Below are 16,056 nucleotides of genomic sequence, written 5' to 3' on the forward strand. Positions count from 1 at the left end.
GTTGGACTGTTTTGTCTATTCCTTGCTTGCCAGAAATAATTTATGATGAGATGAGAAAAGGTGGGGGCTGAGCAGGGAGGAAGCTGTAGGATGAGAGCAAGTATTGCTGATGAACTCCCACTGGCCAGCAGTTGAGGTTGATAAAGGTCATCATTACTCATTGTGCTTCTGAATCTAGTTAATATTCAGTGTATCTATGTACTCGCTCAGTGTTTATGCGCTTTTGTTTACCATAAAAATATATTAGATTTGAATTAACATGGCTATCAGTGGCTTTGGTTAACAGTTTCAGGTGTGCCATGATGTCTTAATTACTAGTCTTTCCCCCCCAGTAACAGTGGAAATGTCAATAAAAAACCAAGCCAGACATGATGTGCATCAAAGTCACAATTCTTATTGTGTTTGTTCTGTTTCTCAGTTCCTTTCAAGAGGAACTTTTAGCCACATTCCCACTTCCTACATTTTTTGTTTTCCCACTGGTCCGCGTTCAACGGGGCACATCCAAAACTCATAACTTTTTTTGCTACGGTTCACAGGTTGAACAACACATAGACAGTGGTGAGCTATAGGTTTTTCTGTGGCATTTTTGCTTGCCGTTCAGTGGGGATGTCAGAAGCGTTAAACTATTAGCAGAAAGATGCTCATAAATCCCTGGCGTATAAAAAAGGCGGCGCACATAATGAATGAGCTGCCATAGGTGCAACCTTGGGTAACATACCAGGGCACCACCATTTCTCTTTTTTTTTTTAAAAGAAAAAAAAAAAGAACATGCTTCTGTGTGTCTTGATTTCCCTGCAGCACTCCACTGACCTGTTTCCCATTTACTCATTTTCTAAGCATCTATTCAGGTCTATGTTTACCTTCTCGGGGCTACACCGTTGCTGTCCTTCATGCTATTTATTCTTGCAACCTAGCCTCCGTCATTGTTATCATTTCTTCTGTATGTAGTTCCATCATAGTGAGCTCCAAACACCAACCTTTTTTATGCATTTTAAAAAAGAAGACACATTGAAAAGGTGACAGATGATTTTTTTTCCTAATTAAAAATGGGCTTCTCACCACCACAAGCATTAGATTGTTGTTGTTGCATAGACTATGTTTAGTCAGATGTTGTATAATTGTCCTTCTTTTCTCTTGTCAATGTGTTTACATGCATTTATGCATAAACTCAGAGAAGGCCTTTGCTACTGTATGCGAAAAGATAATTACCAAGTGTCTGTCCTCATCTTCCTTACTGATGCATTCACTCTCTCAGGTACAACGTGGGGACTTAACGTTCATTGTATAGTTACATTAGCTATGGAGTAGACTTTTTAACAGTGCTGCCAGGTTGATTAGCTGCTGTAGTTTTATATTCCTTAAAGTTTGGTATTTAGGTGTTGTGCGTGCCTATTAGTGTTTCAATGAACTTGCTACACATAAGCTCCACCTCTAGCCTAAACTGAACTCTAACACTGCAGTCTCTGTCTTGCTAGCACACCCTAACATGACAATCATATATAGGAAACGGGGTGAGAAAACACCTTATGATCTAGCGGGCTTGAAAGGCTATCGCTTTTCAGGATATTTAATCAAGATAAAATCACAAAAAAATCAATACTGCCTGGCTTGTGTGTCAATTTGGTAAGATATCAGACAGATGTATTTGCAGAAGCATTTTCATAGGAAGTCGTTGGATGAGCCTACACTTAATAAAACTGGCAAAGTTAATATAAATCTTGACTCTGAAAAAGTGAGCCAGGCCTGTCAGAACTTTTTACATGGTTGTGTCTTTTAGCTCAATGCAGGAAATATGACGCATTATCTTTCTGACCATCCAGGCATTAAATTGAACTCTTACACTGCAGTCCCTGTCTGCTCTGATGGTGGTTACAGACTTGATGAGCCCTTCACGCACAAGGGGAAATATTAAGATGACTCCTCTTGATTAATTTAAAAACTTCACAAGTGACACATACACTTACAATATAATAGACAGAAACTTTTGACGCCTTAGTGGAAGAGCAGCATTGTCTCTGCAGAGCCTATGTTCTCTTACAAGCAGGATGCGCAGTGTGACGGTGGCAATCAGTTGTTGTCCATGTGTTTTACCACATTACTCTTAACCTGAGCTGTTTCCCATTTAAAATTCTCTCCAGTGTTGCTTACTTTTAAATCAGGTTTAGCATTAAAGCTCTGTGTCAACAGAAAAAATAATCCTAATCCTTTGCTGAGGCAAAAATTATATGTAAACCAGCATAGGCTACATGTGTATCATCTTGAATCCCAAGTGTGTGTATCCAAACAGACTTACCAAGGGCAGGCTCAGCACAGTCCTTGTACTGCTCAGGTGTGCAGTACGAAGCATCTCCTAAGAGCAGTTTAAATAAGACACATTAGAAGAGGTGTTGACCCAGTGGTGTTTAAACATTAAGTTCTTGAAACCCTCGCACCATAAACACATAGATAAATGAATCAATCTGCAAGGCACAGCACCTTTTCCCCTGCCAGACACATAATCCCAGGGCTTTTTAAATGCCAACACCTGATCCAGCATTGACTTATCATATCATTATGAGGCCTCTCAATGGAGTTAAATCTCATAAAACCGTGCTGAAAACTCTTGCTGATGAATGCGTGCTCAATACCACATCACCTCTACTTTGATGTTTTTCTGCCCAGTCTTGTCAGAACAGCAGGGGAGCTTACCAGGCATGTGCACCATCCTGCAGTTGCAATTCTCCACTATGTAGCGTGTTTCACAGTCGATCCTGCAGGCAGTTACACTGTAGACCTGGAAAAAGCCAGACTCCAGAGCTTTCGACTCACACTCGCCCCATGGGGGAGGCAGGTAGGTCAGCTAAAGGTAGGAAATAAAGTGGAGGTTGGTTAAGGATGGATGTCTTTGGAGGCCTGTGGTATTACATAGTAATAATACATATAATGATGTAGGCCAAGACCTAAGAAAGAAAAGGACCTACACCTATTTATAGATTTTTATTGACATTTCTATTGTGCCTGTATGCATCATCAGTTTGAAAATATTCAAGATTTTTATGCTATTTTTTTTTCAAATACACTTTTCAAAACCTGCAGATACTCAACAACCATCCACAACGCGGTCTGATAGTGACAGCAGCTCTACAAAACACCTTCCTCGGCTGCTGAAATCTAGCCAAGTCGGAAAAGCAGAAGAGCCTCGCAACAAACCAGGCGGTGCAGAAAACAATTCAACAGATAGAGTCTGTCTGGGAAAAAAACCCCACATCACCCAGACATGGGAGCACAACAACTCCAAATGTTCTCCTCCTGCTCCTGCAGCTCTGAGGACTGGGACAACAGATGAGAAACGAGGGACACCGGGCTGAGCAGCGTGGAGGCCCATCTGCTCCACAACAGAGGCAGTGAGGTCCAGCCGTGCACTGTATCCATCACTCACCACCCTCTGCTCCTTAGTTCCCTTCATTGTCATCACAGCGCATCCCAAGAGAAGCAACGTGCTCTGCCAAAAGACCACTTTTTTTTTTTTTTTGGATGAGACAAAATGCTACTGCCTGCCAGGTGAAATTTGGCCACAGTCTGCTTGTTAGCGGTGACAGAATTTAAAAACTCTGCCTTGCTATCAGGTAATGTTGTATCTCTGCTTCCAGACAGACCTAATTCTGTATTTCTTGGAGATACAATCATTTTACCAGCAATTAGAACAATAAATTCAAACACAATCCAAACAACAATCTACCATGTTGAATGTTTCATAGCCCAGAAGCCTCTAGCCATTTCTGGGCAGGTAAGAATGTCTCCTGCGATAATTAAACATGTCCTGCATGATGGCTGGAGGAAGCGTGAGCAATGACTACAAACACCCAGGCATTATTAATTTGTTAGAGATTTACAAAAGGTGCCCCTCATCCTTAACCTTTAAAACCACCTTCACACCTCAGCTAATCTTCACTTCTGGCCTAATTAGAGTCAGCTGAGCCTGATTCAAAATCTGATTATTTCTAGTAATCACATAATCTAAGGTGCTCAATATCACTTTTCACTGCGTTGAGACCTGCTGACCTGATTATGTTTCATCTAATAAGAGCTGAGGCCTGCGCCCCAGTCAAAGTGTTATTAATCAATGTTCCATTCCCCTCGTTATACCCCAGCAATGCAATTAGGCTTTACAACTTAGTCAGCAAAGAAAAAAAAAAGTTTACAACAGGGTGGGCTACAATAAATTAGTGCCGCTTGAGTGAGCTGAAAAGCAAATTTGAGAGTTGTGGCTTAAGCCTGACCTCAACAAATCAGAAGCAAGTTCCAAAATTTGCACTTATCCATGTTATTTTTCTTAATTCTAATGCTACCACGGCAAACTGCAACATAATGACTTTGAGCAATGGAATAATAGTATAATGAAATATTTTTTTTATCCTTGGGAAGAATGACTCTGACAATGAAGGGGATGCCATGCCCTTTTAGCTTCAGCTAAAAGCCCACAGTAGGGCGATTTCTGCATCCGGGGAGCTTAAACTTGAAATTGCCCTGCTCCATATGAGGGCTCATTCATCCCTCACCATAGGCTATGTATTTTGTGCCTCAGCACACTTGATTAAAGCTGCTTTGATCTCCGCCTAATATTATTAACCAAAAATGAGTTCATTTATAGTCTTTGTCAGTCATTTTAACATGAAAACTGATTGGTATCCATTACAAAGATTCACTAATCACCAAGCTTCTTAACATCTTCCACAAGGCCTCTTTCCAAATCATTGTCCCAAATTACCCTACACAATCATCATTATCCTGATTGTTTTGGGACATATTTTAAAATGCCCTCCAGGTTTACAGAGAAAAAGCTTGAAAAGACAGGTGGGAACTGCTCAAAGTGGTAGGTTTTTCTTCTCAGACTCCTGATACAAAGTGGAGTTCTGCATTAATTAGCTGGAGTGGTGTTTCCCACCGTGCAGGCTTGTGGAGAGGGACAGTGTTTTCGCAGCAGGCAGGCAGGAAGAGCAGGAGCTGTCTTCACCCTGCCAGTCACAGAACTGGGCTGACAGATGAGCTGAGACAGAAGCCCTGGAGGCTCATTGCCCAAGAGGCTGAACCATCCCTGGATAGATCTCCTCCTCTCCTTTCTGCCTCTCACTGAAGTCTCTCTTTGTTGCACCGCAATGAGCTGTGATTTAAAGAGGCAAGGTTTCAACTACATTTTGTTCAGGATAAGTTCCTAACATTCACGCTGGAATACCTTACTGACTTATCTTTACTTTGGCCTCATTTTCCAATGTGCTGGGCATTGCTAACATAATTTTGCTGGATTGGAAAATATAACAACAAAACAGAAAACAGCACTACAAGTCCTGTCTCCGATATATTTAGACCATTGTTTCTTTTTTTTACTTTTCTGCATTACCATCGTGGCATATTTCACACACCTGAGTATACTGTCACTGTCCAGCCTACTCAGTTATAAGACAGCAAGACATATTGTATAGATATGACATCTAGAGGCTGTGTGCACATGCACATATAATGTATCTTTGTAAAATGTGCGTTAAATATGTTCTTTTCCAATCTTAAGTATTTTTGGTGCCTAAATGATATCAAGTTCAACAGATGAGCCCCGAGCTTGTACGGCACAGAGAAGTCAAGTGCTTTAAACATCCTCCTCTCTTCTAGCCACTCTTCGTGTTTCTGTGTGTGTGTGTCAGCATGTGTGGAATCACACTGCTGATAGTTATTTCCTTTCCCGTGATGTGATAACCACCTAGACGGGAGAGGAGGTAACATACTGACAGCATGCAAGGGATTGATAACAACCATCCAATTTCCTCATAAGATTTGAAACTGGAAACATCCCAGACAGTGATGATACAAACCAAAAAATACACAAAAAGTAGAACAACATGTTTACGACCAGCTTCTTCAATGATGAATGCCGACGCTTCACTGGCTGATGAGCTGAACACGTTTTACGCTCGCTTCGACGCCGCAGCAATTAAAACAACAAACGGCTGCGCGCGCTCGGAGTGCACCAGTGGAGACAATGCATTCATCATCACAGAGCATGCCGTGAGGAACACTTTCAGGGGGGTGAACACCAGGAAGGCAGCAGGAGCAGATGCAATCCCTGGCCGTTTCCTGAGAGCCTGCGCTGACCAGCTAGCATCGGTGTTCACGGAGATCTTCAACCTCTCCCTGGCCCAAGCTGTGGTTCCCACGTGCTTCAAACAGTCCATTATTGTTCCTGTTCCAAAGAAACAACAGCCCGCTTGCCACAATGACTACTGTCCAGTAGCACTGGCTTCAATTGTGATGAAGTGTTTTGAAAGACTGATGAGAGATCACATCACTTCTTCACTTCCTGCCACCATCGACTCACTTCAGTTTGCTTACCGGACTAATTGTTCCACAGACGATGCCATATCTCACCTGCTCCACACATCCCTGAGTCACCTGGACACTGGCAGAGGGAATTATGTTAGGATGCTGTTCGTGGACTACAGTTCAGCATTCAACACAATAATTCCCTCTAAGCTTTTCACCAAGTTGATGGATCTAGGACTCAGCTTATCACTGTGTCAGTGGATCCTCAACTTCCTCACAGACAGACCCCAATCAGTGAGGGTAGGAAAACAAGTCTCCCCCTCCATCTCACTCACCACTCACCACTGGCACGCCAGTGGAGAGAGTGGACAGTTTCCGATACCTGGGTGTCCACATCACTCAGGACCTGTCATGGTCCTGCCACATTAACACCCTGGTTAAGAAAGCCCGTCAGCGTCTCTTCTTCCTCAGAAGACTTAGAGACTTCCATCTGCCACTGAAGGTGCTCAAGAACTTTTACTCCTGCACCATCGAGAGTGTCCTGACGGGAAACATCTGCACCTGGTTTGGGAACAGCACCAAGCAGGACAGACAAGATCTGCAAAGAGTGGTGCGCTCAGCCGAACGCATCATTCAATCAGAGCTCCCTGACCTGCTGTCCATCTACACCAAGCGGTGCAAGACCAAAGCTAGGAAGATTATGATGGACCTCTCCCATCCCAACAATGGACTCTTCTCACTGTTGAGGTCTGGGAAGCGCCTCCGCTCCCTTAAGGCCAAAACAGAGAGAATGAGGAGGAGCTTCTTCCCCCAGGCTATTCAGGCCCTGAACCAGGTGTAGGACTGGACTCTCCCACACACATCACATCACTTTAAGACTGGACTCTCACACACATCACCACACGCACTCTGGATTTTCTTCATGCACACTTCCTATAATTTATCATCTCTTTCTGCTATTTGCACATTTTTACTGTAAATTTCTAAGTTAAATCTGTAAATTTTGTAATAACCTGTAAATTGTAAATACTGTAAAGCCACTGTCATTTAATGGTCGGGCATTGCATTGCACAGCTACAGGCATTTCACCTCATGTCATACTGTGTATGGTTGTGTGTGTGACAAATAAAATTTGAATTTGAACCTACTGCGTCAAAAAGAGATATCAAAGGTTCCTGTCTATGAGCCACTATGTGATAAGTTGGGGGTGAGAACTGGCTGCTAATAGAGAAGCAGCAGATAAACTTGGAACAAAAAGTTAGGTTAAGTTTAGGTTATGTTTAGTCGATTATTTCTTTGTTGTAACAATGCTTCTTGGCAGTAAATCCAACACTGATTTCCAGAAGTGTTCCTGAGCCCTTACAGGGATTTCCATGACAGAAGCATTTCTGTTTTTACTGTAGAGCTGCTTGAGGCCCCAAAGATAACAATACGGATTATTTAGCAGATCCCTCACACAGAGATTTCTCTGGATCCACAGAATATTGTGATGATTAGATAATGAGATGTTTCACAATTTTTCACTGAAGAACATTATTCTGAAACTATTCTCTGATTTATAAACAATGTTTTGTTGCAAACAGGTCTGTTCATCTTTACTTCTGAGAAATTCTGCCTTTCGAAGATGTTCTTTTTATATCAGCCTCTTACCAATTAACCTAACGGGTTAGAAAATGTTCCTCCAGCTGTTTCCTTTTCCACTTGCCTTTCCAGTCATTTGTTGTCCTGACTTTTTCGTGATGTGTTGTTGCCATCAAACTCAATATATTTAGCATAAAATAGTGCAATGTGTTAATTTAAATAATTGATATGTTTTCTCTTTTGTTTGTGAAGAGAACATGGGTTTGTGACATTCCTAAATCACTGCATTATAACTGTATTTAGATTTTGAATCAGTCTTCTTGAAATTAGGATTGTAGGTCTGAATTTTACCAGCTATTTAAGCACTAAGGGAACCAATTATGACTTTCAGCAGCTACTCTGAATAAAAGATTCAAATTTAAGTGTAACTTCATCTGGTTAACCATCACTTTGACTCAGTTTTGTGGATATTTAAAGCCAATTTCCTTTTGTTGGCTTGATTTTCTGGTCCAGTGGGGTTTTTTTGTTCATTATATGGTTTATCTAGTATCCAATGGCCTTGATTGGCCAAAATAAAATCTGTTTTTGTGTGTGCTGTAAACCTTAAACTTTAAATGCACTAACTGACAGCAGCAGTTTTCAAAAGATATTTCATTTCTCATGCCAGATGCACAGGCCACTCTAAAAATGAGATGGCAATGAATTTATCTTGACAGAAATCTGCCTTCTCAAAAAAGGGCAATCTAGTCAACTCCTGCTATTGAGCCAGACAATATATTTCTAAAAGCCTCACTGTGAGAGAGGAAAGGAGAAGGAGGTAGGCAGAAAGAAAAAGAAATAAGACATAGAGCCACAAAAGGTAAATGTGAAAGACAGAACTAATAATCTCAGTAAACTGACAAGGCTCACAGGAGCTAAAGTAGAAATATATTCACTCTGGCAGTGTAGAAACACCTTTTGTGGAGTTTTATCAACTCAGGTCTCAAGAAAACAGAAAAAAGCCCAACTGTATGAAGAAGAGAATGGTGACGCTGAAAATGCTATTTACATCATATACAACTGCTGTGCCTGTGAGTCTTGCAGCCTTTAAAACTGGCCATGTGTGATGTGAGAAAGCTTCAGTGTGATTGAATAAGGCTGAGACTGAGTGAAGATCCTCTCTTCCAGAAAGGTCAAAGCCAGTAAATGGAGGGAAGTTCATCATTTGTCTGCCAACAATCATCAAGAGACCACAGAGGCCAATTGAAAGTTCAGACTACGGGGACCCACATGGGCTTCCACACCAATCCACTCACACGCCTGCAGAAAATCTCACGGTCCTGTTATGGCAGGTTATTTATCACATACTTTTTTGTCCCATTTATCACTGTGAGATATGCTTTATATGTGAAAAAGGAGTGAAAAACTGCACAAAGAAGAGAGAAGATTTTAACTAACCATTAACTGTATATGAGTGAGAGACACCTACCCTCTGCTCCTGTGTTGCTACAAACGTCTGGAAGCCAGGCGCCACACCGAAGCCCAGTTCGTGAATGAATGGAGGCTCTGCCTGGCTGTGGATTTGTACCCGCACACCTGCCTCAAAGGCTGTATCTTCTGGAAGAAAAGAAACGGCGAGATCTGTTAGTTAATGTAATCTCTTAATAAACAGAAATTTGCTCTGAATGCTGGCTTTCTGAGTGGTTCAGGTAAGTTGTTTGAAAGCTGTTTGAACTCAAAAGCAAAATTAATGTTGGAAACAATCGTTCAGTGACGCATTTCAGGGATTTTGAGTCAAAGCCATAGACGTAGGATTGCCTTTATTATAATAAACACGCTTGAGAGGTGCTATGTGATTTGTTGTGACATCATAGAGACAGTAAAACAGGTTCAGTGCTGACTCCGTAGCTGAAAGGACTATTATCCTTTTATTCAGAGCACTTGTATGCACTCACACACACACACTCACAGAAGCAAGCACCAAAAGGGCCATAATATTTATGGTCAAAGAGAGAGCGATTTTTGCAGAAATCGATAATGTTCTCTCTCCGTGTCCTCACATTCAGCCGCCTGCTCCTGGACATTCAATCACGGCATTCCCCTGCCAGCTGATCAGCCTGACACCTCGGGGTGCTCGGCAGCCAAGATACTGGAGTCGTTCGCAAATCGACATACTGCTCACACAGATGCACAACGGCATCAGCCCGCACTGATCCACTCATCAATCAAACATCTGCAGTGACTGATATGACGACGGCGTGGATGCAGTCACGTTTAGCAACAGATGAAGGGCTCAAACGTGCTTTTTTTCCTGCTCTGTGTTTGAGAGCATCAGTTGTGTGTAAAAGGGTATGAAAGAAACATTGGCTGTATGAGAGAGATAATCAGTACACGTTTCTGAGAGAGTAAGTACAGGGAGGTGTGTGCATGTAAAACAAGATGAGAGATGCTGACTCTGTATTCATGTGTGGGGGAGGAATTGTTGTTGTTCTTCATCCTGTGCACTGTTGAATCTTTCACGTCTTTTGAATAGATCATCTCTTTTGTGATGACAGCCTTATCTGTAGCTAACAAATTTAATGTCTCATCAAAATTTCCACTGGACTAGGGTGATTTACATGCAACTGCAGCACAACATCTGTGCATGTTGTAAATACCATATGGTCAAAAGTATGTGGGGACATGAGCACAGAGGACGCTGCTGAGATTTGCTTGCATTAGAATACAAAAACATTGACATGGTTTGCAGCTGCTCTCGCTTGCAGTTGCTGTTTCAAGGGTTCTGACCTGAACGATTAAAAGTATAGCGTCAATCAAAAGGTGTATCTGGAGTTTTGGGGATGCTTGATCCAAATTTGGCATATCATTGAACACGAATTCAGTTTGACGATGGTTTCATCTGCTCAAGGAGGGAAACTGCAGGGCTTAATTTTAATCTTCGGTTTGGCATGTTGACAGCTTGACAGCCTAGTGTGATCTAATAGGAAACACAAACATGTGTAATGTGAAAACTCGAAGCCTCCCCTGCACATATACTGAGATTGGACTATTCAGTGATGCGAGAAATCTCGTCTGTCTAGTTACATTTTTTTTAATGAGCATCTCTATCATAGATTCACCATTTTTCAGCTAGTTGATGTTACTTTACATAATTTTAACTATTTTTTCACCCCACTGCTTAAGAACATGTCACAGAACAATAATTATTCAGTGTAGCATATTTGTCTTTATATGGTTATTTATAGTGGGACTTGTTAAAAGAGAAACACAATACCCAACTATGTCTTTTTTTATACTATTACTGTTATAATGCTATAACAAATGCCCCATTAGCACTGTAAGACTGCACATAATTAGCCACTGTTGTCCAAAGACGATTAAAAACCATTAAAGAGCCCTTCTGTTGTACTGGATGACATAATCCTTCATTAAAATGAGCACTTAACAGTGTAAACAAAGAATTTCATCCCTGAGCTACTGACACTAACTATGCTGGCTGTTTTATTTAATAAAGGAGTATGTCACCCTGCGAGACTGTGTGCTGTCTAATGTCTTTTAATCGTATATATATATGACAAAACTGTATTTATATGAGTAGCAAATAAACAAAGGCTGTCAGCATAAACAATAACTGCAGCATATATTCTCTGCTAGTTTTTATTTCGCCAAGGGACATTTAACAAGTTTTTACAGAGTATTTCTGCAAGCAGCAGCTCAATAATATTATTAATATTTTTTCCAGGTTCCCCTAATTCTGCATAAAAAGGGTAAACTTTTATATTCATGAAATATTTCAAAATTAAATATTTCAAAATATTTCAATTGCTTGTTTTACTTCATTTTTCTTTTTGTGGGCTACAGAAATGAGGAAAATAAAGTTTCCATAGGGTTCTATACAGTGCCGTGAAAAACTAAATATAATGTTACTCCTCCCACAGCAATTAAGGGGATAAGTGACAGTCAGGTGCTGCTAATGAAATGTACTTGATTAACTGATCAACAGCAAGTGTGAGCACCTCTACAAAAAGTGATCAACTCAGTGTTTTTTCTTTTGTGCCTGGAAAGACAAAATTGGCCAGCAGGCTAGGTTGTCCACGAAATCAATACGTCGCTGTGAGTGCCGTAGGGTTTCCATCTTGTTCAACGATGGACTCGCACATTAGACACCGTTGTTTAAGATCATTCAATTTGTTTGATCCGAGTCTTCTTGGGCGTGTCATGCTTGATTCTCCAGTGGGCGGGCCGCTGCTGCAGCAGAAGGCGATATAGCAGGCGATAGTTGCTTGCATGCGGCAGACGTGGCCAAACCATTGTAGTTGTCACTTCTGGACCAGCTCTTCCATCGAGGGCTTTTGGTGACATTGACTATATATTGCGCTGTTGCTGAGACGGTCGTGTCGTTGAGGGACACTTGGAGAATCTGACACCAACAACGCGTTTGGAAGACCTCGAGCTTGTTGAGGTCATGCTTGAGGATGACCCAGGTCTTGAATCTATGGAGAAGAATGATCAATACCAGTGTGCGTGACAGGCGGATTTTGGTGATGAGGCCTCTTCTTCCAGAGGCGCCATCGGAGGGAGGCGAATGCTGCTGCTGCTTGACCAATTCTTGAGGGTAACTCAGTGTTACCTCAATGCAACACACAGCTGAATGTACCTCAAAGAACTTAGGCAACATTGTAAATAAATTGGGCCAAAGTCCCTACAAAATAATGTGAGACACATAAAGTCATAGTGAAAGTCATTATTTCAGTCCTATTTACAGGACTGCATAGCTCACATCATGTTTCCTAAGATTCATTAAAAAGTTTTTATTTTCGTCCAGTGTTTGGAAATATGTTCATTTATACGTTCGAAGACTGAGTAGGGCTCCTTTGTTAAAAATCATTCCATGCAGTGGAATGGAGGAGATCAGCTTACTCATCTCCCTCTTAACAGTAGTTCAGGTCAGGTGAGTTGGCTGGCCAATAAAGCACAGTTATAATGTGGTCAGTATAGTAGTGGTAGTTTTGGTACTTGGGGCAGGGGATAGGTCTTGCTGGAAAATCTGCACCTCTCAAAAGCTTGTCAGCAGATGGAAGCATGAAGAGCCACAGTTAGAGGGCCAAGTTGATTTTGGACTGGATAAAATCTAGTGGACCAACCACTGCCAACATCAGGAAATGGCATGGCACCGAAAATCATCACAAACTGTGGAAACTTCACACTGGACTTCAATTACCCCTGATTCAGGGCCTCTCCACTCTTCCTCCAGACTCTAGGATATTGATTGCTAAATGAAATGCTAAGTTTACTTTCATCTGAAAAGAGGACAGTGGACCACTGAGCAACAGTCCGGCTCTTTTTCTTCTTAGTTCAAGTAAGACACTTTTGATGTCATCTCTGGTTCAGGAGTCCCTTGATATTAAGAATGCGACAGATGTAGCCCCTTTCCTGAAGACGCTGGTATGTGATGGCTCTTGATTCACTGACACCAGCTGCAGTCCACAGCATGTTAAGCTCTCCCAAGTTCTTGAACTGACTTTTAAATATTTTCATTTTTCTCTTCCAGTCAAGTTTTCATTCTCTGTGAACAGCCACCCTTTTCAGCAATGACCTTCTCTGGCTCATCCTCTTGATGGAGGGTGTTGTCCTCTCGAAAACTGTCAAGTCAGCCTCAATCTTCCTCAAGAATGAGGCCGTCTCTCCATATCAGAGTTATAAAACAGTCTACTTGATGATGATTTTTCAGCTTTTCTGAAGAGCAGAAACTGCAGCATGTCACCCTATTTTACCCAAATCTGCAAATTTCCAGGCAGACAAGACCCGATCATTCACCGAGATCAGTAGCAGACTTTCACATTTGACAGCTAATAAATATGAGAAAACGACCTGGCTCTCTGTGAATGATGGTCATGTTCGGGTTGATCTTTTTACACGGGAGTGTGTCTGCTCCTCTCTTAGTAGCCCATCGCAGCAGCTGCACCATCAGGCGAAGCTAACAAACTGTGTGCATAATTTCTTCCGAGATTCCCTTCAAATCAAAAGTCTCTACAGGATGTCACAGACAGCAGTTCTAGTACTCACCAGGTAGCTCGCCTTTCCAGAGTATTCACATATCAACTATCAATTTTATTTTATTCCAACAGGGGATTAAAATGTTATTTTAGCAGAAGCAGACACATATATAGCTCAGAATCAAGCCATGGCAGTATTTTTATTAGCAATTAACCACGATTTTTCAGTTAACGTGTTGGTCTATAAAATGTGGAAAGAGCTAATCATCATACTTGTGCTGATTTGTGTTTTCCTGACAAAAAAAAAAAGACACTAACTTCCCACATAGCCTACAAAAAGCAGCATATTCACGCAAATGACAAGCTGGAAAAAGCTTGACTTTACATTAGCTTTTATTCACACCCAGTTGTCTTGCATTACATAGCTAATAGAAACAAATCCAGCAGTGAAGAGCAACTGCATGAAGGTAATAAATGATGATAAAGAACACCAAATAAGCTAACTGTCCTGCAAATGAATGTTGCTTAGTTGTAAGACACTAGAATCAGACTGTTCGAGACCTTTATCTCTCATAACAAGACATCAATTTACACAGAACAAGATGCAGCAATGATCTCTTGCTGTGATTGAAAATGTGTTATTAGTAGTACATATGTGCGTGCATGTGTGAGCATAAGAGATCAGAGCAAATGGGAATGGCTGTGCTTGTTTGTGCTCCCATCAGTTCATCTTCCCTTATCAAAAGATGATCAAGGGGATCGTGAATAATGATGTTTGCTACGTATGACCATAGCTTTAGCAGAATCACAGATCTGCAGTTACCATCTATTTCATCACTGCAGTCACACTCATTTGACTTATATTGCCCTCTGTGCAGTCAGAGGGCTGGACTAACTTAGGATGCTATCAACAGCTACAGTCATAACCTGAATCCTGCTTGCTTTGTTTGACTGTTTAAATGCAGGTGGTGTTCTGATTTCACCTCCATTCCCCTTCAGGTTTCAGCTCACTATGGGCAAACAGAGAAGTAAGCAAAAGAAGACGATCGACTGATCTGTGCATGCAAGACTGTGGGTGCATGAATAGTGTGTAAAAGATATGATGAAAAAGTCCTACCACGGCCTATCACCTTCGTCTCTCTATTTCACCTTTCTACAGGATTTGTCACATTGAGGACTGGGCATGTCAGGCTTTATAAAAGGTCTGTATTATGGGTGTAATGTAGGAGAGCAAAAATGACTTGGCAGCTGGCAAGCGGAAGAAAAATTTCAAAAGAAAGTGAATATAAGAAGCCTTCACTCATAAACTCTGTATAATCATGTGAATGTCTTGGGGCGACCGTGGCTCAGGGGACTGGGAAGCTCATCTGTAACCAGAAGGTTGCCGGTTCCATCCCCCTGCTCTCTCTGTCCTGGTCGTTGTGTCCTTGGGCAAGACACTTTACCCTACTTGCCTACTGGTGTTGACCAGAGGGGCCGATGGCGCGATATGGCAGCCTCGCTTCTGTCAGTCTGCCTCAGGGCAGTTGTGGCTGCAACTGTAGCTTGCCTCCACCAGTGTGTGAATGAATGAGTGAATGAATAGTGGAATTGTACAGCGCTTTGGGTGCCTAGAAAAGCGCTATATAAATGCAATCCATTATTATTATTATTATTAATGCTCATGTATTACACTTAGCGACTGACTACAGTTTATATTTGATGTGCTTGTCTCTTTTTATTATCATCTTGACTTTTTGCATTCCTCTTGGTCCAATAAAAAATGTATGATCGTCAGATGAAAACAAATAAGCTCCATTTCTTACTCTCTGTCCTTCTAATCAAGCATCAGTTCAACATTTAAATGTGTCCTTTTATTTCAGTAAATACATACTTACTGAGACAGATGGTAATCCAAACATGATAAAGTAGTGTGCAAACAGTGCGGATGCTAACCTAGTCGCACACATACCTATGCTGGGGCTCATTTACTCATTACTATATTGAGCTGTTTCTAGAATTACAATCAGATTCTTACAATGTGTGAACCTGACACTTTTATCTTTACCAAAGTGCATAATTTAGCAATTTAGAATCATTCTGAATTGCTGATAGGCCTGCTTGCAATCAGAAATACTGCCAAGACCCCATTTCTCTTTATAGGGAAACAAAATTACCTCAAGGTGCAACATGGAGAAAGCCACCAGAGACTATGGCTCAGTGGAAAAAG

General features: G+C 41.4%; 1 protein-coding gene across 3 annotated transcripts in view; it reads right to left on the reverse strand.

Annotated features, from left to right (window-relative positions):
* The window catches only part of asic2 (acid-sensing (proton-gated) ion channel 2), a 389,751-nt gene that overhangs the window by 9,959 nt on the left and 363,736 nt on the right, over positions 1 to 16,056 (reverse strand). For all 3 annotated transcript variants that reach the window (XM_005726190.1, XM_005726191.1, XM_005726189.1), the window contains 3 exons: positions 9,341 to 9,468; positions 2,689 to 2,839; positions 2,294 to 2,350 (listed from right to left, as the gene is read on the reverse strand). In XM_005726190.1, the coding sequence (XP_005726247.1) occupies positions 2,294 to 2,350; positions 2,689 to 2,839; positions 9,341 to 9,468 (336 nt within the window). The remainder of the gene's footprint in view (positions 1 to 2,293; positions 2,351 to 2,688; positions 2,840 to 9,340; positions 9,469 to 16,056) is intronic.

Source organism: Pundamilia nyererei, unplaced genomic scaffold, assembly GCF_000239375.1.
Source record: "Pundamilia nyererei isolate P.nyererei 1_Seehausen unplaced genomic scaffold, PunNye1.0 scaffold00018, whole genome shotgun sequence".
Taxonomy (NCBI): Eukaryota; Metazoa; Chordata; class Actinopteri; order Cichliformes; family Cichlidae; genus Pundamilia; species Pundamilia nyererei.